Source organism: Camponotus vicinus, unplaced genomic scaffold (assembly GCF_025532165.1).
Source record: "Camponotus vicinus isolate PSW18456_S1 unplaced genomic scaffold, iyCamVici1.0 SCAF_12, whole genome shotgun sequence".
Classification (NCBI taxonomy): domain Eukaryota; kingdom Metazoa; phylum Arthropoda; class Insecta; order Hymenoptera; family Formicidae; genus Camponotus; species Camponotus vicinus.
Window position 1 is genome coordinate 1,549,696 of NW_028141948.1, and position 25,711 is coordinate 1,575,406.

Sequence of the window (25,711 nt, forward strand, 5' to 3'; positions counted from 1 at the left end):
AATTTCGAGCGAGCTTGCGTACGTAAAATAGATATTAATCGTTTATATCTACAAAATATATTACTATAAAGATATTAAAATATGAAACTATTGTTCAAACTGTGTATGTAAGGACGATTTATGAGATTAATTATTATTTAAATATTGTGTGTAATTATTACTATTTTATGTGCATATTATTCATATAATTAAACGGGATTAAATTATATTTATTAGGTTATTATAAGTAATAAACTAATAAATAAAATTTTAACAAATTGAATAATTACTTATATTTAGTAATAGCTCATTATAATATACATATGTATATATTATACATATAATATTGTAATATGTTACATAATAATTTTATAAATATAATATTTGATAACATACATGATATAATAATTTTGCAATTGTAATAACAATTTAATTTAAATTATATATTCATATTAATCGCGCATATTAATAGCATCTTCTATGCTAATTTTTATTAAATTCTAAAACAATTTCTAAAAATTGAAATTTTTAATACATTGTACAACAATAGCGCGCAACTTTATATTTATTCACAATTTCTAAATTTACTAGTATTTGTGTAACAGGCATTTTTAACTGGAGTGCTTAAATCCAACTTTTCACCATACATTTTTGCTTCTAAGATGGTTAATCGATTCTTGTGTATTACAGCCAAACAATGTCTTTTCTCTAGATTAGTGTACTTTCTTATTTTAAAGTTATATAACTTATCGACTTTAATTTTGATAACATTTTTATGCATGAAACCTTCGATACCTTGCAAAAAATTACGAAAAAACATTATAATTATATGATTTTACATGTAATTAAATAAATATCTTTCTTTAACTTGCTTACATTTTCAATTCTACAATGTAGACTTACCTCTATATTCATAAATCTGGATAGCATCATTATTTTCTGCGAAAATAAACAATGTTTCGACAAGTCCATCGAAATTCAGAATCAAAAATGATTTCGGCAGACGTGCTTTTATTATCTGTAAGATCTTTGTTTGCGAGATGTCATTTTTGCACAACTAAATGATGAAACAAACATGATCAAATTTTAAACAATATATTAATACATAAAATAATATTTAATTTTATATCATAATAAAGAAAAAATTTTTTCTACTTACAAATATATAATTCTGGCTGACTTCTTTGTTATAATAAAAGAATTCTTCTGTCTCATAAATACCTACTTTAAAATTTAACGTACTGTCACAATCGAGACAATTTTTTAGATGTGTGTCATTTGAAGATTTTCCTTGTAATTCGTAAATTAATGATTGATTAACGAAGACAATTGGATCAGTATTTGAATTTAATTTTAATTTTTCATTCTCATTCTTATATGAAATGAGACTCTTTAATATATCTGATTGAATCTTGTTTGGAGTACTTTCAAGATTTTCGTGAGTCATTGCTACAAATATATCTTGATATAAATCCATAATATCGCTAACATTACCAAGTTCCAACACATGCTGTAAGAACGAAGATAAAATAAGAAATTAAAAAAAGCTGAATTTATTCCAAGCAAAAATTATATTATATTTTATAAGCATTTTTATTTTGTTGAAAAACTTATTTAAATAATATATATACATATTTGTTATTACATCAAGCGCATGTATCACTTCTTTTTATATATTTCTTACATATTGCAATAAACTCACCTGTAATCTATTATTTTCCAATTTCCATATATTATTGAAGCTTCTACCGCAGGTGTGTTTTGCGATGGTAAGCAAGTATAAAGGGCGATTTAATTTAAAAAAGATCCATTCATTAATTAATCCAACATCGGATACTTCGTCGACCACTTGAAAATCAGCATGAGTATACAGTATAAGTTTCATATGGCAGGTATCATAATTTACTAATATATAATCGAAATCATCTAATTCAATAGTACGGATATCATGAATATCTCCTTCGAATTCCTGAATTTTTAAGTAATCAAAAGTATTGAATTTGTATATCTGATTTATGGCATTGCATTTAAGCATGTCTAAATGCAATGCACACACGTTATTTAGATCCATCTGTACAAAATAAAATTATGTTAAGAGCGTGAATAAAACATAAAATTAAATTTTGATGGGACATGTGTTGGTTTCAATGTAAAAAGAGTTTATATAGTAAAAAATAAATGTTAGTAATTAAAAAAAGAAGTATTTATTAATTTGTTTTTGAGTGTTATCGTATAAAAACGCATTTACTGTCAAAAATGTTATTTCACTAAATGTCTTTATAATCTAATTTTAATTAATAATCTTATGAATATGTGTATAAAATATATATAATTTTCTTACATATGTTTCATCAATAATATGATCTAGTTGAATATGTTCCTGTGACGAAGCAATTAATATTTCCGTGACATTAACTCCATTCAAAAACTCACTTCCGTCAATATTTTTTTCGAAATGGATATTTCCATATATTTTCCACTTCCTAGATATAATCTGTTTTGCCTTATCTGTTGTTTTAATTGCAATGCCTTGCCAATTAATTGGATTTATTCCGTTCAGAAGACCCAAAATTCTCAGACTTTTATTAAGGATAACTGGAGTTTTAAACATAAAATTTCCTAAAAAAATTAAGCAAATGTATTATTTATATTAATTGCCATCGTATAAGTTTTCTCTGGACGAAATTTTGAATGACGTAAAATATGAAAGAGAGAAAACAGGAAAAGTGTGGGTGTGCGAATATGAAAAAAGGGAGATTGAGGATGTTCCTGGATATATATTTGTCAATTTCTTACCAGTTAAAGTGTCATTGGTAATTAAAGAAACAATTCGTTTAGGATTAAATCTATTGATGAGGTGTGCATTAAAGTCATGATATGCATAAACATTTCCCCGAATCCTTATATGTCCCGAAATATTTTGATTGCTGTATATCTGTAAAAAAATTATTAATTTTATTATTTTTAATCTTTTATTATATAATATTAAGATTTTAATATAAATATAAATTGTGTACTTGAAAAAATAAAATAGATAATCGTAAAATAATACAATTTTTAATACAATTATAAAATATAATACATGATTAAAGTGAATATAAATTGTACACATGTTAATTTATTCAAATATTTTCACATATTTTAATCTAAGTCTGAAATGATAAAATTGTTATTTTATTTTGATGTTTATACCAAAAAAGTGTTTTCATAAATATCTTCTAAATAGTAGGTATTAATATGTCCTGATATTTGTATGTTTTTAACGGTGGCATTAATACATTGAAGTCTATCGACCATGATGGACTGTTTCGTATGCAATGGAATCAACATATTCATTTTTAAGTCATTGACTTGTTCAACTTTTAAATTTGCTTTGAAAGTCACATTATCGAGTGTAATCCTTTCTAAAATATAAATATTTTATTATATAAAAAAATTGCTCGATGATATTTCTATTTATTTAACAAATCGTTAAAAAACTTTCAATTGTTATATATTTATATTTACATGTAATTTTTTATTACACATAAATACATAATATAATATATATAAACACGTAATTACCTGAAAAATAATTAAGTTTGTTAAGAGCAATAACATTCTCCTGTAAATCTTGCATATCGACTTTCATGATGGTATTTGATTGTAATTCTGTTTTTACTACGAGAGCTTTTCGTATGTAAACATCCTCTTTAAATATAATTTTAATATCAATCGAGAAAGGTTTATCAATATAAACAGCATTTTTATGAAATGTATTCAAATCTAAATTATTTAAACTGTCATCAATGATGAATGTACTGTTGAAAGTAATTGGACTTTTAAATACTTTGAATCCAGATAGTGTAATATTCATATCATTTTTAAAGATAACTGTCTCCAAAAAGTTATTAAACATTGATCTTTGAATTGATCCACTTATATTCAGTCTTGTTATGGAAGTGGTTTCATTGAAATAAAAATTACCGCGAAGAGCATAGGAATTATTTCCAAGTGATTTAAATCTATTTGTGAAATCAGGTAAAGGTACATTTCCAATCTTGCCAGTTGTGTTGAAATTTCTTAAAACGTCGACCCAGCCTAAAAAAATTAACTATTTATATAATTATGTTTGAGAATAAAATTGTATAAACTAAAAACAGAGAAACAAAGAAATATTTAAATATTTTTGTGCTGCAATATACCATTTATAACAACTGGTCCTTTCAGTATCTGCATTTTATTAGGATCTAAGATATTCTCGACGAAGTGTCCATTTATAAACTGTATATTCAAAAACTCGCATGTAACATTTTCGAATGTTTTGTAGCCTGCAAATGTAATATTTCTGTCGGTTTTCTGTACAGCGTCAATAACAAATTCAGACAGATTTAAACCATTCACGAAACCAATCACTGTTAGGTCTTTAATCGATGTGTTTTCATTGAAAATTACAGTCCCCATGCGATCTCTTTTGTAAACGTCAACGATGTCGTTCTCATTAATTAAAGATGCTGTTAACATTCCTGTCACTCGAAGTGATTTTATCGACGTATTTCCGTTGAAAATGTCATCGTAAAATGTTTTTGCTTGTTCTAATAATCGATTTAATTTATTTAATGACATTCCATTAATGATTTCCGCGTTCAAGACATCGGTTTCTAAATTGTCAATTATTAAAGTGCCTGTCAAATTCTGCTGCGTAGAGATTGTTAAGATGCGTTTAGTCGAATCAATGTAATTGATAGAATTGATCATGTTCGGCAAGACTTCATCGGCTATTAATGTTGAGAGTGTTAAATTTTCGAAATTCAGTTTTTGGAAAGTTTGATTTAATTTGTCAAAGAAAGTAGTTTGCGTGATATTATGCTTCAGAGTATTAAAAGACAAGTTATCAGTGATACATGATTTAATAAAGAATAATACTTTGTTTAGACAAGCAGAAGCAACATTTTGCTCACGGGTTATATAATTTTCTAACTTCTTCATCATGCCAAAAGTTACATTGTCAAACATGACATTTGCCGATATTTTTCTCAAATCTAAAATAGTAAAATAATTTATTATAAAAATAATATTGTAGAGTGTAATGTAAATAAAAACAAGTATTTTTTTAATTATTTTTTCTTCGATAAAAGAGGAAGAAAAACAGAATACATTTCGTTTATATATTATAAGTAATATTATAAGGTCTTTATATTTTATAATTTTACTGTTACAAAAATAAAACATTTAAAATGTTTTTAATAATTTTTATGCGCATGCAATTAATAATTATAAATAATCTTTATTTTACTTTAATTAATACTTACAAGGAAACTGTTGATCAGTATTTAGCGTTACAAATTCTGTGAATAAGTGATTATTAATTTGTCCGGATGTAATTGTTACGTTAGAATTTACATGAATGCCATTCAAGAATTTTTTATTCCCAGTAATTAACGCATTTCCATCAGTTTTCAACAAAAGATCATCAAAATCTGACCACATTTTAGCATTAATTGAATCTTGAAGTATAATGTTTCCCATAACAGTCAGATTTTCAAAAATAATATCTGATGAAAGCCTATTGGTTTCATTGATTAACCCCTCTATATTGCTTATATTAATACCCGTCACATTGCCATCGATCTAAAATTGTGACATAATGTCTTTTTACATAATTGTGAAATACATTTATCGAATTGTACCCTTAGACGTATAATATAGTATATTATTATGTGAGTATATTATTATTTATATTATTATATATATTAATAATATATTATATTATATTATTATTTGTGAGTATATTATGTAGTATATTATTATTTATGTGATCGTACCTGAAAAGTCCCAACTTCCAAATTCTCAAAAGTAATTTCATTATTAATAATTTCGTGTCTGCTAAGAATAATGAAATCGTCAATATTTATTTTATTTATTGTATTGATACCCAACAAATCTGTTGTAGACAGATTGACAAAGTATTTTTCACCCGTAATGTTGATGGGATCTCTATTATTAATTAAAACATAATCTTCTGGGTATCGTAAATCATTCAAATTTTTTATATTAGCCTCATCGGCGATAAGCTGGAAAAAAATTATCTTTTATCAAAGAAAAAGTTATAAAACTTCGATTTTAATATACGTTTAGTAAATCATAAAATGAACAGCGATTTTGACAACATAAATCAAGATTATTAATGTGTTAGGTAGGTCTCCTTTTCTAAAATTTTATGATTCTTTATAATTATATTGTCTTACCGCTTCCACGACTGTCTCTCCTGGAATAATTCTTGATTTATCTTTCCATACTATACTTTGCATTAGATTCTTCCATTTAACATCATTTATTTGAGAAAAGTTTAAATGTCCATTAATTTTTAATCGATTAAACTGCGAAAAATCAATGTTATTATAATTTTTGATTGACGTATCGAAAACAATATCTTCCAACGGGATGCCATTCAAGGAAAAAACCGTCAAGTTATCAGTGTCAATAGAGAGAAAAGGTTTTTGGCCATCGATAATGATATTAGAAGCGTAATTTATAATATTATTTGCTGCAATCGAAGTTGACGCATTATTTATAAAAACAGCAGTTATATTTTTCGTATGCAGAGTTCCAGTCACTAGAAAATCTCCAGTTAATTCAATATCCGACGATAAGTTAATTCTCCTCAAATTAGTTATATTTTCCAAATCCGATAATATTTGATTAAGCTTCGTTTCAAATTCTTCTAGTTTCTTTAAACTTGATGTTATATTTATCAACATATCTTCCATTTTTAAATCGACTAAACCAACTTTGACAGCGCCATAATTTACATTGCTTTCGATTGTAGCATTTGACGCATCCACTTTCGAAAAATTCCAAAATCCTGATATAGAATTTTTAAAGTAACTTTGATTCAAACGTGTTTGAGTTTCGTCAAAGACAACTTCCTGTTTTCGAAAAACCTCCTGAAAACATTTTATTTTAAACAAGTATAAAATTATAAAATTTCTCAATTTAAAAATTATTTTTAAAACATAAATAAACATAAAATAATATGTTTATTGTATATATTTATGCATACATTTTATTGTATTCTAAGTTGTTTGAACCATATATTTATATAATTATGTACAAAATATATAATTATAATGCATAATTATATAAAATATTATAAGAAAAACAAATTATGCAAACATAAGTACCTCCAACAAAGCTTGCGTCTTTAACATGCTTTCCGTTTCGTTATGAACAGGATGCCCTAATTCGTTCAATGCTACTTCTATACGTACGAATACGTTTGCATGAATGAATCCAATTTTTGGAATAATGATGATTTTTGACAGATCAAAATTATTTAAAATTTGATTAGGTAAAACTACTGTCTTAAACATTGATCCTTGCCAAGCCAAAGCTATTACTGATAAATTTTTAAACTGAACCAATAATAATGACTCATCTCGATATGTGTCCAGTGGCATAGTGGTGATCCAAAAAATCTCAGTAGTGTCTGTGAAATAAATACTATTCGTTTAAAAAAAAAGTTACATTTTAATTGCAAATTATCATTGGGTTACCATTGAAATGCAGATCCGTTTCAACGTTATTTTGAAACTCGTTTTCAGAAAAGCGAAGTAAATGTGCTTTCTTTCCACCATTTGCCAAATATTCGATATAACCACTCTCGAAACAGACAAAATTTGTAAGATTATTAGATTTAATAGTATCAAACTTTTCAAACTGGCATAAGTCATGGTCATTTTTCGATTTGTATAAAACAATGTTATCAATTCCTTGGAAGCCCAACACGGAGCGTCCATAAATCGAGCAGATTTGAATATCAAATATTCTTGGAACAAATAACCGCCGACAAAGCCTGTGCAATATAAGTTTGCTTATATAGAAAATATTCTATATTTGTGTTATATCATTTTGCACATTGAGAAATATAATTTCAGCATGTGCATAAAACATTTGTATGTATATAAATAAGAAATAATTTTAAATTTTTTGAAATAAATAAAAAGTGTGTTCTTTTTTAAAATTTTTGTATAAAAATATTCTAATAAAGAAAGTATTAAAATCTATAGGCATAAAAGTGTATTCAATATTTAGTTAATATTTAGTAATTTTATTTAGTAAATTATTTAAAACACAATTCTTTTTATTTTCTGCTATAAATTTTTGTTATAAATTATATATATATATATATATATATATATATATATATGTATATATATAAAATTATGTAATTACCACATATTGATGCGATGACTATTATAATCAATATTAAAACCGTAAATATCGATCATTGATTGTCCTTCGAGATATACATCATTGTCGAGTAGCAATAATTCATACTGATCTTCTTCTCGGACAAATTCCATGTCTTGAATTTGTTTTTGTATAGGCCATGTCGAATACAATGTATACGTATTTCCAAAGATTTTATACCAATACAAATAATAGCTTTGTTCAAATTCAACCAGTAGAACTATCATTAAATTGATATGACTCTCATCAGATGATTCTTCGGTATTTAAATTAAGAACTTTAAATTGTAATATATGTCCGTAAGTTATTATATTCATAATATATTCAACTGACAAGTCATCAAACTCAATTTCATAGATAAACAATGTTGAATTCTCAGCACGAATAAAGTAAGTAGTTTCCGCTTGCAAAACTTGCCAATTAATGTTATCGGGCATATTGAATTTATGCAATGAAATATTTGTCACAATAATTTCTGAAAATAAACACATTCTTTTAAATTATAAATAGCTGGCGTGAGAAAAATTACACTTTTATTTGTATAATAAAACAATAAACACAATATTACAGATGTTCTATAAAAAAGATTAAATTACTAAATATATATAATTATGTTAGATGATCTCAATTATTTAATTTTTTTATGTTATGGAAAAAAAATGTATATTAGTATAAAAATAAAATAATTGATATGCCTCCTTTACCTCTTTATAATTTATTTTATTTTCTTTATAATTGACATATGATTTAATCATATTTAATTAATTTTATATTAATATATATATATACACTTATACTTGTTAATACTAATTTAATAATACATTTGATAACAATTACCTTCTCGATTTCCAGCCCCAGTGCCAAATTCATATTCCTGCCAAATTGACGATGTGTCTTCGTGATTCCGTGGTCGTCGAAATGATCTAGTATTACCGAGTATTTTATCCAATGTCTTAGACATTTCTTCGATATCCTGGCATTTTGCATTATTCACGAAAATAGATAGAAAGAGGAAATATACGACAAGATCTTTACTCTGTAACATTCTGGATGTGTACTGAGACTTGACTGTGAGATTCTCACGTTTAATATCTCGTAAATATCCTCATACGACTCATAATATTTTGATTATTCATTGAGCCAAGTGTTGACATCTAAAATCCAACACATTCTTCAAATTTACCTAAACGTTTTATTTCAAAATTAAATAAGATATTATTAACAAGATATTTCCCAGCTTGTGTCTGTACTATATTTTATTAATAATTATACATTCTCTCTCATAAAATATAATTTTATTAATAATATAGTTTAATAAAAAATTGAAGAACATACAAGAGATTAGTTATTTTCTATAATTAATTTAATATAAGTAATTTTTTTATGCTGAATGCAATTGTGATATAACAATCAATCTATCAGTCACATAAGTCTATTATAAACACTATTGATCTACGCATGCTACGCGCGTTTTATATATATATATATATATTGAAATCCGATAATCTAAAATATTCTTAGCATAGTGGGTTATATATACATTATACATAAATAATCTATTTTTTTATACATAAATACAGGGTTCGCAGTAGTTGCTGCGCAAGATATTACCATATCTTGTACATACTCAATATAAGAAGATTATATATATGTTTTTCATAAGCATAAGGTTCTTTTCAATTAATTATTTAATTATTTTTAAATTATATTTTTTAATTTCATTTATTACGCGCTTTCGTTATTCTCTCTACATATTTTTTATTTATTATATTTTATAAGAACTGTTGATATTAATAACTTGAATGCATTTAACAATTAAACTAAACGTTTATTGTATAATTTACCATTTTTTCTATATCTTTTATATTTGTTATATATACAAAGAGTTTAAGTAGAATAGATAAATTCTTGTGTATAGATGCTATAAATAATTTTTCAAAATTCTTCTGGTTTCTCCAACAATCGTATCATACATTGTTATATGATGTTTCAATCAATTTATTTGTAATTAAATCAGATACACATCGAATTGTAAAACAAGATTAAAAAAATTGTCAACAAAAGATATAATTTTTATAATGAAACATCATTAAAGCAATATAAAAAATATAAATTTAATTTTTTTTACAATATATTAAATATTGAAGAGTATTGAAAAATTGTATTCAGTATCGAATATTATATAACAAAAAATGAAACAAATATATATACATATATTAGACATTTAAGCCTCTAAATTATGAATACAGATATAAGAATCTAAGGATTAAAGTAACATTTACATTGGAAAAAATATTACATAATAAAATTGTTCTTCATAAATTATGGAACACTGATTGGTAGAAATCTTGTTCTGTCGCCAACTTTCGGTTGAAATCTTAGGTTCACTTTTTCGCTGTCCTCGTCGCCAACTTCGAGAAAGGTATTCCAGTCCACGAGAAAATAGAGACCGCTCCTTCGCTTAGTTGGTAAAACAGGATCTGGTGCACGAGTGGTACCACCAAAGGATTCCTCTAGTGCTGCAAGATTTGCACTTGTGGATGTCGATGGCATTGGAACGGGTGATAATATATCCGTAAGAAGAATTGAGCCATTCTTTGCTGAATCTGATTCAATCGTCGTGGGCATTGTTGTTGGGATCGTCGAGGAAACATTTATAGATTCTGCCGACAAGATCCGTGATAAAGTTGTTGATAAAGTGTTTGATATTTTGCGCATTTTATTTTGCAAGTGATTTTGGCATGCTTAATAATGAATATATAAAGATCAATTAAAAGCATTACTAAAAATTGTAATAAATTTTGCGACCGCAAATATAAATCTGAAGCATACAAAATAATAAAGTATACACAATAATAATAAATCATAAAGTATGCAAGCATAATTTGAAAAATAAATTGATGATGCTGAGAGCATAAAATATTAATAAGGAACATCATATTTGCAGCAAACATTGCTAATAAAAAATCATTCTCAAAACTTCTTTACACAAATACATACATAAGAGAGTATCCATATTTATATATATTATAAACAGAAATTCACAAATTAAAATTATTAAACAATTGTTAAAAATAATAATATTAATCTTTCAAAACAGATTTAATATCAATTATTAAAGTAGATTTTTTCAATTGAGATTATACACAATTAGTTTCTAAAAGAGTCTAAATGAATTTCTTTTCTTTCTTGTAAAAAATATTTTATACGCATTATGATGTACATATTAAAAGAAAATTTTATGGAAATTTTGCATAAAATAACTCATAAAATAAAGTTAATGTGCTCTGATAACTAAATCATATACATTCCTGTAAATCTCTCTATTATTTCTATGCTTTTAAATTAATACTTTATAGGTATATATAAATCTCTCTATTATTTCTATGCTTTTAAAATAATATTTTATAGGTGTATATCTTAATGTTAAATATATAATATTATTTTTTTGAGTAAAATCTTAAATTCAAGAACTAAAAAAATGTATTATAATTATAAAGTAAATAAAAATTATAAGCAAATAATTTAAGATTTCAAAAAAGCAGACTTTTGATTTCTAATGTGAAATATGAGAACTCTCTACTGTATGGTTTCTTTACAGTTTAATTTATTGCATCAAAAAAATTCTAAAAAAAATTGCACATGTATGTATGTATGTCAAGAGTAAAGAAAATTAAAGCTTTTATTTAATTGATCATGAATAATACTGATGACGATAAGATTGTGTTCGAGTTATGAACCAATTCGTGTATAATCTAGCACGTGCAATAACAACATTTGCATAACAACATTTATAATACATTGCACAGAGAAAAATGTATACTGTATTCAAGTAAATATTATTTATTTTAAGTATATCATAAGTTTGTATATCCGCAAATATATCACAAGTTCACCACAAGCATTAAATTTAATTGAATATATTCTGAATTTTAGTAAGTGCAGTATTTTAGTCAAGAATATTAAATTTAAACAAAAATTTGGTTTGCTTACTACATAAAGTAAATTTGATTTTTCTTTGATATAACTTTACAATATTCTTGAAGAGAAAATAAATTCTTCTTCTGAGTACATGATAATGAGATTTTCTAACACTTGTGATGAGTATATTTTAAGACTATTATTAAGAATATATTCTTTGTTGAAGAAAATTATTATTTAAAAAAAGAAAAATAAACTGAGTAATCGCTTTTCTTGGCAGTAGAATGATATTTTTCTCTGTGTGCTTTGAGGGCAAGAAAATGTAGGCTAAAAGTCATATTCTTAGCTGACAGTAATATACATATATGCGCATAAGAAAGAGTCAGCGTGCAAAAAACTTGTAAGGATTGCAGAGATAAATTGCATGCCAATACAAATCGAAATTTATCGAACGTTACATCACGGTAGCAATTTATTTTGTCCTTATTATTTTATTATAAGGACATCAGATTTTTCTCAATTAGATTTCAATTATTTGAATAAGTTTTACTATTAATCAATGTAAGTAAAGCAGCGTTAAAAATTCATTTGAAATTGTTCAAATTAATCTACAACTTTCTTTATATGGTTAAATTTTGTCTCTTAAAAGTATATGTTATATTATCAAGAATATCTATTGCGTCATTACGATTGCAATTTGAAATATATATATAAATAATGAAATAAGCCATACAAATCACTATGATTATTGTACAGCTAATAATAATTTAAGTACATAACATTATCCACTTCATATCTTCTATGGCATCCAAATTATGTAAAAATATATTAGTATCAATATTAATTAACTATTAATTAATTTATATCATTTTGATATTATTGATATCTCTGTTATCAATCCGCAAATTTTTTCTTGAAATATAAAGTTAGATTTAAGCAAATATAAATAAGATATAAAGCGAAAATATTGAAGTAGAAAGGGAAGAAGTTGTAGCCAAAGAAGATCATGCGGAGAGAAATGTAGCAAAATATGTAGATAGCAACCTTTCAGAATAAGTCTATTTAATCGAAAGGTCGTCTAAACATATCCCTTATATTAATTAGCATGCGCCCGATCCTTGTGAAACTCTGATTAATTCGTCTAATCCAAGATTCCGAAGTGCCCAAAATGGATATCATAAATCTTTTTATACCGGTAGTTGTTGTTGTGTTCTTCGCGAGATCTTCATCGCCAATAGTGGTTGTCTCAACAGTTTCTTCCGGATTTTGTCTTTTCACTTCATTCTTTATGTCTTCGTTATAGATTCTAATAATGTCTTCTACATCTAACGGATTTGGACCATCCTTTAGGGTTTTCATGTTTATGAGCAGGTCGTCGGCTACCCTTTGCACATCCTCCGTATTTGTCTTTCCCTCTTGAACTAATTTGTTGATAATGTCCAATAATTCGTTGATTTTCATCTTCTGTCTTTCGTCCTTCACTTGGACCTCATGAGGTTTAAATATGTGGAACTTGGTTGTGTTTTTTGGTTCTACATCCTTCTCTCTCTCCTTCATTTTCGGTACTATTTTCGATGTCTTGCGAGAACCTATGAGACCTATATTCTCTAAAATTTGCCTCATGTTATCTGGAACAACCTCGATCAACGATGGCCGTTCTGTCGATACCGGCATAGCTTTCTTCTGCCTATTATCACTGATGCCAAGACCGAACTGTGCCAAAAATTCTTTCATATCTTCATTTTTTACCTTAGACGTCGGTAAAGGTTTGAAATTTGTATAAGAATTTGTATTCACGGTTGGCCTGGGCGTGGATGTTGTAGTTGTCATTAGATTAGACTTCTGCAGACCGAATCGCTGAAAGAGTAACTGTACATCTGGCGTCAAATTATTCATTCCTTTTCCAATCTCTAGAACAGGATTGTCGAAAGTATTTTGAGCGGTTATCGAGGGCGAATCTGGTACAATGCCTGTCAGGCCGGAAATCGTTGGATAAACAATGCCGTTACTATTGGAAATCACAGATTTATTTTTCAGACTTTCTTGATTTTTTTCAAACACTTCCTCCACATTCGTAGAATTTTCCGGTCGAAGTCCAATTGAAGCAAGCAATTCCATGACTTCTGGTCGCATTGTTGTTGTTGTAATATCACGAAAACCTCCAGAATTTAAATTATAAGTAGAATTGTATTTTTCGGAAGAAGAAGAAGGAGAAGAGGGTGTTGGTGTTATATAGACAAAAGTTGATGGCTCCGCATCCGTCATTTGTATTTTTTCGAGTGGTATCTTCGTAATCTCTGGAGGGTCCTCAACTTTACTAATTACAGTTGGCACCACAACGTCTCCTAATGATATCTTAAAAGGCGAATCTAAAGACTTCAATGATGTCGTAGGACTTTCCGTAGTACTTGTTGGTGCGTTATAACGCCATTGATCAACTGATAGAACATTTTCGTTGTATTTCAAAGGACGAGATGTTGTTTGTGATTCTTTTAAATTAATCGTCAAAATATTCTCCTTCTTAGAACTCGTCTCCACTGGTCGCATTGTTGTTGCACTTGTACTGTATATTATGTAGACTTCTTCATTTTTGGTTGATGAAGATTCTCCTTGAAACACTGGTCGCTTAGTGCTAGTTGAAGGTGCTTCATTGATCGCTGGTTGCTTTTGTAGATTGTCCAAATTAAAACTAAATTTGATTGGTGCCGATTCAAAATTCAGTGTCTCCTTTAACGGCGTTTTACGCATTTCCGAATATGTTTCTCTGTGATTTTTATATTGCGTTTTGAGGGATGGATTCTCTTTCTCCGAGGCATGTGTCACTACCAAATTTTCAAGAGGTTCTTCATCACGTTGCATTTTCTGTGTGAGTGTGCTGTATGGTAATTTTTCGCTTTTCCACACATTAAAGTCTTTCGAATCCTTAGAAGAAGAGTCTGCAATTATTTGAACTATCGGTGGCTTGGTATATAGATCTTTTATATTGTCTTTCGCATCTTCTGCATTGTATGGTAAAACTACCATTAACGCTCTTTCATAAAGCTTTCTTGCTTTCTCAATTGTCTCTTTATTCTTAAGCGTCTGTAGGTTTTTGGATGTTGTAATGTTTAAAAGAATTTCGACGATTTCATTCCTAGTGAGATGCGGCAAAGTCGAGTTCTCACGAATTAATCTCTCGACTTCGTTAATCGTTCGATTGATCGAGTTCTCAACTTCAATTTTTGATGGAAGATCATCGCCATGACTTAAACCAAAGACGATCAGCATGCACAATAACACAATCTAAAAAAAAAAATAGCAATTATTCGAATTTCAATGCAACAAATATTGGAAAAATAAATGCAACATTTTCTAGTTATTATACAAATTATTCACAAACAGAAAGATTGTAATAAGTTTTAGAAATATTAGTATTTTAACATAATTTGCATTAGGATGCAATAATTTAATTATTATATTCTAAACTATATAGTTATAATTTTATAACGATAAAATAATTTTATAACGTTAAAATTGGCTTTTCGGTATAGTTACATTATAAACTCAAACATATATATAATTTCAGCTAATTCAATAATCTAATTTTATAACGTATCTAGCTCCGCAATATTTCTGATTTTCCTATATATAAATTGTGTATATAAATATATTTTACAATAGTAACCTTTTCTTGTGAGCCCAAATATGATTTATAATTAATTGCAATATATTAAGCACATATAGAATGTTAGTTTCTTCTAACATTCTTTGTTAAATATAATGCAAATTAATTAAAAATTGATGTACGCATAAGATTTATAACATAATATTGAATAATGTTAATACGAATTACAAAAGTATTATAAAAATAATTTTCATTTAATTTGAATATATCTTTTCTTAGAAATGTTTGCATATATTTACGTAGATGTCCTAGATATATGAGAAATCATCTCATACATATTAATTTACTAGATGGAATTGCCTTAATAATACGTAAGCTATGATTACGCAATTGAACCAAAGAAGAACGAGTCAAAGATATATGTCAATTATATTTTTCATATTCATGAGCAAAAGTTGCAAAATGAATCTTGACTAGATCTCTGATGTCAAAGAGCATAGTTGACTAACTTTCACAGTCTATATCCTTTCATTTCAACATCTTTAATACTCATGATGCGTACATAGTTTATATTTTGTTAAATTTATAAAATAATCAAATTTGTTATAAGATATATCTACAAAAATTTTAAAATATTCAACGTAGTTTAAAATATGAATTTTAACGTAAAATATTTCCAAAATTATATAAAAGCGCGTTGGTCAATTTGAAACGCATATTACTTAGGAATGAATCCTTTACAATATATGTATCAAAGTCAAGATAGTTCGTGCTGTAAGTTTTGTAGAGAATTATCAAACATTCTTATAAATCAAATTACATGATATTTATTAACTACATTTTTCAGATCGCAATTCACAAGTATCAATATTTTTTTCATTTCTTATTAAACTTGTTTTGTATCCATTCTTTCAAGAATATAAGAAGATGCAAAGCAATTATATCAAAGATATTTTTGTAAATTTTAAATTTATATAAGCATAATAATATTTTTACTAAAATATAAATTATAATAATATAATAACAAATATGTAATAAAATAAATTTACTCTTATATCATACAGTATGCTTTTTTCTAACAAGCAATTATTTTACAATATTAACAATATAAATATTTATTTCACGTAACGAAAAAGAAGAAATAATACATTATGAGACCAACGCAATCAATTCTTCACGATAAAATCAATTTCCACCTAATCGATGATTCGATAAATTCGGCAATTAAATTTTTTGTATTTTATTATATTATTAGGCATGAATACAATATTTATTTGCCATAATTATAATTTGTTGATGTATTGTGATATCGCAACAGGAAATTACAATTGTTACAGTCCATAATTCGAAACGAAAAAATATGATTCTAAAACAAAAATTCTTGCAATAGAAAAGATCTTCGTAAACTTGATGATAATTGATTTTTCCATCATAAATATTTTCAATCATAAAACATTGAAATAAATATTTATTTTGCGGTTTTTTCCAGCTTTGAATTGCACAGAAAATACTTGAGAAATAATCACGAATGCATGTATATAAAAAATTTGCTTAACGAGCGTACAGCAAAAACGTCACCGGAAAGAGCCAACTTTCACAATCTGATGTCATGCAATGTTGAAAAATATTTACTAGTTTTCATTGCAAAAAATTATAATGTTTACTGATATATATGCAAAATGCAATAGAGTAAATACAATTAATTAAGAAAGCATTGAAAGATATAATATGAAGATATAAACCAATTTTTGAAGAATAAATTCATAATTGAAAAATAAGCATTGACATAATGTTTATGACAATACCTTGTGAGCTAATTATTAAAATGTACATATATTATTATTAATAATTGTACATATGTTATTGTTATTAACAAATGTATATATATTAGTATTAATAATTTGGTAATAATTAAAATACGATTTATATGACAAATAGAACTCGAATAAATATAACGATATGTAGCGATTAACATACAAGTAGAATAATTATTTATAAGAGAGTATAATTCTGTAACAATTATATTCACATAACATTGAAATATTCAAATGTTCTTGAGTTTTTTTATCACATTTAACGCAAGTAAACAACATTTGCCATGTTACAATATTGTGGATACAAAGTTTATTTTCACTTCACGTTTGAAAAATCGTCTTTCCAATTTTAATTTTAAATTATTTTGATTTATCAATTTTAATTTGTCACAATATAAATCTCTTTTGACAGTCTTTGATTTCGATGCCATCGCACAAACATATTAAACCAATATCTATAAAATAATGTCAAATTCGTGCAGGAAAATTGAAAATATTTCATGCTTTCCCAATAATAGAAAATGCATCACTCACTTCACGATGTTCGAAAACTCACCATTATGCTAACCAATCGTCCAGACACGTAGTCGACAACTGACTGAACGACTAAGACCTACTTTCAAACTCTCTCTCTATCTTATTTTCTTCAGCTGCCCTGACGTATAACCGCGCGTCAACCTGTTCACTTTGCCGACCGAGCGAGCTATTAAAATCAAACATTGCAAGGGAGAGCATCCATGAAAAATATTTATGAGATTAATGCTAATATTTTTTAAGTCGTACATAAAGACTATATTCACTGGCACTTTTAATTATTGTAACAATTATTAATAGAGTCTAATGATAATAATGTCGTTCGTATCATCAAATAAACAAGAACAATTTATTATAAATATCTAGAGATTAAAATTTAAAAAAAATAATGGACCGACATTTTATTTCTCTTAAATTGAGTAAAATAATTCTTTTTATACACTTTAACTGTGCACAGTTTAAATAGTAGGAACGTGTTTTACATCATAGATATATGTGAATATCTAAATACATAAAATATCGTATTTATTTCCTTTAAGAAATTTTATGATCAATGATACTGTTTGCTATTACTAAAGTAATATTATAAAACACTTGTATCTTGAATCTTAAAAAAAAATATTCAAATAAAGTTATTTAAAATTCTAATAAACTTTAGAATTCCTTGGAGTAGATAATATTTATAGCACTTTGATCACGATTTTTATAGTATAAATTAGAGTATCACGTGAAGATGTGATAGGTACATTTTAAACCTTGGATACTTTATAAGTTTGCAATAATGAAGGTGTTATATCTAACTTTGCTAATTGTTTCGATCGTCATGATCTCTAGTGTGGCTCAAAAAATTAATCAAACTGCTATTGATCAAGAAGAACTGAAGACATATACTAAAGAAGCCGAAAAAATAAAAGAACATGATAATTACATGGTATGAAAAATTGTTGTGTATATTTATGTATATGTGTATATGTATATGATAGAACTTGTATCTTTTAATATTTATATTTTTACTTTAAAAATGATATCAATTATCAATTTTTGACAATTTTTTAACATAAATATTAAATTAAATATATATTTTTATAAAAATTGTGCAATTATTTAAAATTGTTTAAAACCAAATAGTCATATAATCTATAGTTGTATTTATGAAACCTATGCATACAATATGTATGCATATTTTTCTATAGAATAGTTCTTAAAAAATATATAAAATAAAAAATCAAGAATTATTTATTATGTCCATACTCTAAATGGGATATAATTTTTAATATCTGAAAAATAAAAGTTCTTAAAAGAATGTTTTATACAAATCATAGTGCGTAAAGTATTTTTCTTCAATTCGCGAAATATAAGAATGTATATCAAAAAGGTAGGAATTAAATATTAATTATTTTCTTGTATATTTTTTTCAGAATACAGTCTGTTTAGAGTGGATGTGGGAAGTTTGCTATAAATGGCTTCGTCTTATGTACTGGGAGGAATACTAATAGTAATTAATAATACAACACAATCAGCAAATAACTAATGCAAGTGTAATGATATGATGATATATCATTTGATGTTGTGAGGAATTGCACGAAATAATAACTTTCGTATCGAAATTATGTATAATACAATATGTATAATCACTCTACTGTTATTAAAATAAAATAAAATACTTTATTAAAAAATATCAATATTATGTAAAATCTCTCTGCAAATTGTAAATCTTAATATATTATATTTTAGTATAATATATAAATCATTATTTATATGTTATAAATCGTAACAATATTTTATAAAGATTGATAATTATTAATATTTATATAAAAATAAATTTTACTTAAGATTTTTTGATATTATTTTAATTATCATAATTTTTATTGAAAAGTAATGTGAATATGAGATAAGTTCTCTTTCTCCCTCCCTCCTTCCCTCCCTCCCTCCCTCTCTCTCTCTCTCTCTCTCTCTCTCTCTCTCTCTCTATATATATATATATATATATATATATATATATATATATATATATATATATATATGCAACTGAGTGAGTATTATTAACAAGAAAAACGTTTCTCTGAACCTGAGATTCGAATTTTAAATATTCATAAACGAAATTTTAAGCTTTTCGACAAAATTGAAAATCGTTTTTGTTATTTCCAGGAAGCCTAGAATCCGTTTTGGATATTTAGAATTCCGATCTTAATTTAAGACGTCCTTTTTGTAAGTAATTAAAATTTTAATTATGTATTATATTTTGAAGCATCATGATGTCAATTTTATACAAAAATCATGATAATATTATAAACATAATCCAGAAAATTTTAAACTTTATCATGTAACTTTATGCAATTTTATTTTAAGATTTAAAATAAAACCTATACTCTAATATTATCTGGTAATATTAAATATATATGTACAGGATATTCGAAATTATTGAAAATAAAGTATGATATGGTACGGCATAAAATATTTATGTTCATATTAAAGAAAGAATTCATAAGTCACGTAGAAAATAAAATTATTTATTTCTTCTATGAATTATTTGTACTTTAAATGCAAAATATTCAATTCTATGTAGTGTTTCTGTGTAGAATTGATATCTCATATTTCAGGAATGTTTGCCAGATATTTAGAAAAAAAATCGGATATAGTATTGCATAGGAAATACGCGCAAAAATATCAATTATATTGCATTAAATTATAAAACTTTTGATGTTGTAAACTAACATTATATTTTAACATTAAAATTATTGTATCTAATAATGTATAATGTATGATTATGTAAAATAAAAATTATATATATTGTATATAAAATATTGTTATGCCAAGTTTTATTTTACTTTTAATCTTATATCTGTTTTATGCAACAAGAAGTTTTCTTTCAAATTGTACATCATTTATTAAATATACTATATGAACTAATAAATGTCTAAAAATAGCACTTTGTTTATAAATCAAGTATACAATCAATTATTTGATTAATTGGCTTAATCTCATATTTATTTTTGCACAAGTGATTTTTTCAGTATTTTATTTTTTTAAACCTTTTAAACTTACTGTTTTTTTTATATATATTTGATGTGTATTTTTTATAATTTCATAGAATATGTAATAAAAGAGTTACAAATTCAATAGAAAAACTAATTAATTTATATTGTTCTTATAATTATAATAAATAAATATATGTTGAGTTTATACAGATAATATTGTAAAATAACATTAAATTTATAGGTTTATTTGTTTATTTATTGCTTTTTTTGTATTCTTATACTTGTTAAATTTATTTGTCTTTATATATATTATAATAAAAATATAATAATATTTTTTATTTATTACTTTACTATATCATTTATATCATATGCAAAAAGTAACATGTGTTCTACTTTTATGCCGCATCTGCAAGATAAGATATCATTATTGTCATAAGACGTCATTATTGACTTTTTAATGTGTTTCAAAAATCATTCCATTTCAATATTAATTAAATAAATTCTATTTTATAAGAAGAAGAAAATACTATTATAAAATTCTTATTATGAAAAATATTGCTATTCTATAAATTAAAGAATTAATTTTGTAAATATTTGTAATTTTGAGAGATTAAATTAGAGTTTACTTTTGTTTTAGAAAATTTTATTTTATTTTATTGCAATTTTATTGCAATTTTATATTTCCTAAAATATAATATTTGTTAAAGAATGTGATATAACATAAAATATGTTAATAATTAAATCTTATATTAAGCTTTAGTTAAAGTCTATTTCAGATTGAATAAAGAACAAGGTCTTAAATCTATATTTTTCTGTTAAGTTTTTTTAATTCATATATAATGAAAAATTTGTAATTATATCACATTCTTCTATTAAGAAAAAATTAATTTTAATTTCGCCAAAAGATATGTCTATATAATTTCAGTAAATACAGCACTAATTTAATGACATATGTTATACAAACATTGTTTTATGTATTTTTTTAAATTTTGACAACATTAACAGTATTTAAAATACTTTACGTACTTATTTTTAATGTCCATATCTTATCAAATTTGAGATTACAATAATGCCATTTTAAAAGTATTCGTTTTTTTTGCGGTAAATCTGCTCGCAAACTGTAATTAATTAAGATAAGGTACATGAAATATTATCAGTTTTTGCTGTATTTTATCTTTGGAATGAAAGCAGACATTTCTATGATATGCATGGTTGCTTGTCAGAAGTAAGTTAACTTCTTAAAGTGCCAGAATATCTTAACAGATGTACCATGCAAGCAGGTATTACAAACTGTGTCTATAAAAATATACATATTTCGAAATATAATATCAATTCGTTATTATATATTTAATATATATTCTTAATACGTTTTAAATATACTCTCTATAATATATTTTTTACATATCGAACTTTCATTATTTATAAAATATTTATAATTGTGTTGTTAAAAAATTGGAGTGTATTTATATATCTTTTTTTTGGATATCTTATTATTGCTTATTAAAGAGGTATAATCTTATAATACTTTAAATTTTTATCACGAGGTGATAAAAATTTAAAGTATTATAAGATTATACTAATTTATTCAAATATATATAGAGAAAAATATAAAATTTTGTCAAAAAATGTTATAAGCTTCAAATATGTATTGTATATTAAGTGACGTATAAAATTTTTTATGCAGAAAATTGCTCAAATATAGTGTAATGAAAAAACAATTCCAATTATCTTACAATTAGTCAAGGTGTTATTTGGCTTCCTGCTGTCATTCTTGATGCTAAATGGGATTGAATCTGCCTGCGACTATTTTCAAAATTTAGAAGCTGGGCAAACATATTACGTGTATAATCCTGGTTTTCCCTATAAATATAAAGGTGCAAATCAGTGCACATGGCAAATGACAAGTCGTTATGTTACTAAAATAAATTGCAGTGTTGATATGCCAGCGTTTCTTGTAAGTTTGTAGATAAATACTTTGTTCAAGATTTATGCATAGACTTTAGCATTAATTGGAAATCTTCAAGCAGAATACAATTTAACAGAAAAGAATCCAAGAAAAAAAATCATTTTATTGTATTTTACTATATTATGTAGCTACAGTATAGAATGGAAAGAATGAATTTAATACATTATTTTATCTATTCTTATTATATTATCTTATTAATTATTATTTTATTTTATTTTATAGAATGGTTGTATTCAAGATAGTCTTTCTATCCAATTTGCTGGAGGAAATATACAGAAATATTGTGGTTTCGGTACATTGGTTCTTGAAGGGATAAATCCGACTATAAAATTAAATTCACCTTATTCTTCGCAAGGAGGTCAATTTTTATGCCAAATTCAAGCAGAGAACCCGTTCGATGAAAACAATTGCAAATGTGGTTGGAAAAAAGTAGTAAGTACAATTTATATTTCGTAAAATATTATTTACTAATTGGTTAGTAATTATTGATTTGTAATTGACTTTATATTCTATAGCCAAGTATATAACTATTTATTAAAACTATACTTTAATTTGATAAGCGTTTAAAATAAAGTATCAATCATAATTTAAATTATTTAGACTAGAATAGTAGGCGGTACGGAAACTGGGATAAATGAATATCCTATGATGTGTGGACTCATTGATAGTACTATGAAAGTGATATATTGTGGTTGTACTATAATATCTCAACAATATGTACTGACAGCAGCTCATTGTATTGAAGGTAAAGATATCACTAGGATTGGCGTTGTTGTTGGTGAACACGATGTAACCACAGGTAATTTTATACTAAAATATTTAATTAATACTTATAAAAGAATTTTAAGCAAATCTTTATGATTGCAATAGTATTCATATCCGATTGATCAATTGATTTCGTATGATATTTCTAAAGAAAACCAAGGCAGCAAAGAAGTGCTTTTCCGAATGCATCGAGAATATTCTGGATTTTAACACTGAAATAGCACTGAATAGCATAATCTTGAACTATATCATTTTGTGACTAGGTAATGAGACTAAAGCAACTAAGGTGTTCCGTGTGAATAAGTGCATAATGCATCCTTATTACAACGAAATTAACAATGATATAGCTGTTTGTAAAATTATTGGTGCCCTAAAATATAGTGCTGAGGTTGGTCCAGTCTGCTTACCATTTCAACATGAACAAGACACGTTCGTAGGTGCTATTGTAGATGTGTTGGGTTAGTATTCTCTAATTATTTTCATAGTTATTGATTATACAATCTAATTCCATATAATTGTCAGGCTGGGGTTTGCTAGAATTTGCCGGCGCAAAATCAACTACGCTACAAAAAGTAAAATTAAATGTAATAAGTCCTACAAAATGCGAATATTATTATCCTGAATTAACCAATAACAATATATGTACTTATAGTCCTGGAAAGGATTCTTGTCAGGTGAAGAAATAATTTTTATTAATAGTTATAACATAAGAGTGCAAAACTGTATTATTCAAAAAACATAGTAAAACAAGTCATTTCAAAGATACAATTCCTTCTTTTTTTTTGTAGATGGACAGTGGCGGGCCTGTCTTATGGCAAAATCCTACCACACATAATCTTGTATTAGTTGGTATAGTATCTACTGGTATTGGTTGTGGTTCAGACGAACCTGCTGTTGCAACACGTACAGGAGCCTTCATTGATTGGATAATGTCTGTAACACCTGGTAAGAATTGGCAGTAAAAAAGAAATTAGAATAATACAATAATTTTGTTACTACAAAAAAAATCGGTGTAATATATTTATTATTCTTTTATTATTATTTTATTATTATTTTATTCTTTTATTATTATTATATTATATTTTATTTTAGATGTACAATATTGCAAGGTAGAATAAGTTTTGCATGATTAAAGAGAAGGATTAATTTGTAGAATTATGGATGTATGTTACATACTTTCTGCATGTTATCAATTTTTGCAAATTATGTATTTTGAAATGTATTTATAAATATTAATAATGTGTGCATTAAATATCATTTAATTAGCAAAGATATTGTATAATGTATAATTAAATATTATTTAGTAGAGATATTTAATTATATATTTATCGCCATACGCAATTAAAGTATCAGATTTGAATTAAAATTGTATATTAGTTACATATTTAAACACATTAAAAAATATAAAAATTTCATATTTTATTTTATTATTTCTCATAATAATTATTTGCTCAAAATTTAAGCATAATTTCCCAATCTGATTAAAGTTATTTAACTTTTACACTAATCAAAATTGATTATAACTTTTAAAATAATTAATTCTTATGAAAAATTGTGCATTGCAGCACTAGTTAATAAATTTAATAAAGATAAAACATTGCTAACCAAATCAAATTTTCCATTTATTAATTTTAACGAATTTATTAATTTTAACATTTATGCTAAATTTTATTTAAATTCACTAACCGTTCAAAAGTTATTTAAAACTACACACACAACAAAACATGATGCAGTTATTGAGTGCAGTAAATATCTTTGATTACTGAATCCCAGTGATCTTGATCTTAATATGATCTTAAATATTGCACCTGCATGAATCAATCTCGATTAATTTCGTAATATGCCTTCGTAATACGTCATGGCATTCGCACAAAATAATAATATTCTTTGAAAAGCACATAATAATTTTAATAATAAT

At 25.6% G+C, this 25,711-nt stretch overlaps 4 protein-coding genes across 5 annotated transcripts; 2 read left to right on the forward strand and 2 right to left on the reverse strand.

Annotated features, from left to right (window-relative positions):
* Positions 1 to 289: 289 nt before the first annotated feature.
* On the reverse strand, positions 290 to 9,410 carry Fs(1)n (female sterile (1) Nasrat). Its single transcript, XM_083084350.1, has 16 exons — positions 9,049 to 9,410; positions 8,194 to 8,686; positions 7,515 to 7,813; positions 7,143 to 7,447; positions 6,207 to 6,905; positions 5,784 to 6,032; positions 5,271 to 5,589; positions 4,164 to 5,000; positions 3,544 to 4,059; positions 3,172 to 3,383; positions 2,776 to 2,914; positions 2,321 to 2,598; positions 1,682 to 2,050; positions 1,139 to 1,489; positions 883 to 1,036; positions 290 to 774 (listed from the first exon to the last, which is right to left on the reverse strand). Exons 1-16 carry the CDS (start codon positions 9,254 to 9,256, stop codon positions 545 to 547), a joined length of 5,658 nt encoding a protein of 1,885 aa, XP_082940476.1. The 5' UTR covers positions 9,257 to 9,410; the 3' UTR covers positions 290 to 544.
* An 89-nt stretch (positions 9,411 to 9,499) lies between these two features.
* LOC145962886 (uncharacterized) lies at positions 9,500 to 18,491 on the reverse strand. The gene is made up of 3 exons (XM_083084351.1): positions 18,107 to 18,491; positions 13,326 to 15,414; positions 9,500 to 10,874 (listed from the first exon to the last, which is right to left on the reverse strand). The coding sequence occupies exons 1-3, from the start codon at positions 18,107 to 18,109 to the stop codon at positions 10,534 to 10,536; spliced, it is 2,433 nt and encodes an 810-aa protein (XP_082940477.1). The 5' UTR covers positions 18,110 to 18,491; the 3' UTR covers positions 9,500 to 10,533.
* A 320-nt stretch (positions 18,492 to 18,811) lies between these two features.
* Positions 18,812 to 19,921, forward strand: LOC145963023 (uncharacterized). The gene is made up of 2 exons (XM_083084601.1): positions 18,812 to 19,015; positions 19,503 to 19,921. The coding sequence occupies exons 1-2, from the start codon at positions 18,866 to 18,868 to the stop codon at positions 19,575 to 19,577; spliced, it is 225 nt and encodes a 74-aa protein (XP_082940727.1). The 5' UTR covers positions 18,812 to 18,865; the 3' UTR covers positions 19,578 to 19,921.
* Positions 19,922 to 22,317: 2,396 nt separating this feature from the next.
* Positions 22,318 to 25,175, forward strand: LOC145963022 (venom serine protease 34-like). Of its 2 annotated transcripts, none has more exons than XM_083084600.1 (8): positions 22,318 to 22,342; positions 22,747 to 23,016; positions 23,251 to 23,460; positions 23,629 to 23,827; positions 24,057 to 24,251; positions 24,316 to 24,467; positions 24,582 to 24,738; positions 24,886 to 25,175. In XM_083084600.1, the coding sequence occupies exons 2-8, from the start codon at positions 22,837 to 22,839 to the stop codon at positions 24,909 to 24,911; spliced, it is 1,119 nt and encodes a 372-aa protein (XP_082940726.1). In that variant the 5' UTR covers positions 22,318 to 22,342; positions 22,747 to 22,836; the 3' UTR covers positions 24,912 to 25,175. The 2 variants fall into 2 exon arrangements, with proteins under 2 accessions (XP_082940726.1, XP_082940725.1); XM_083084599.1 differs by having other exon boundaries at positions 22,323 to 22,342; positions 22,802 to 23,016.
* Positions 25,176 to 25,711: the final 536 nt, after the last annotated feature.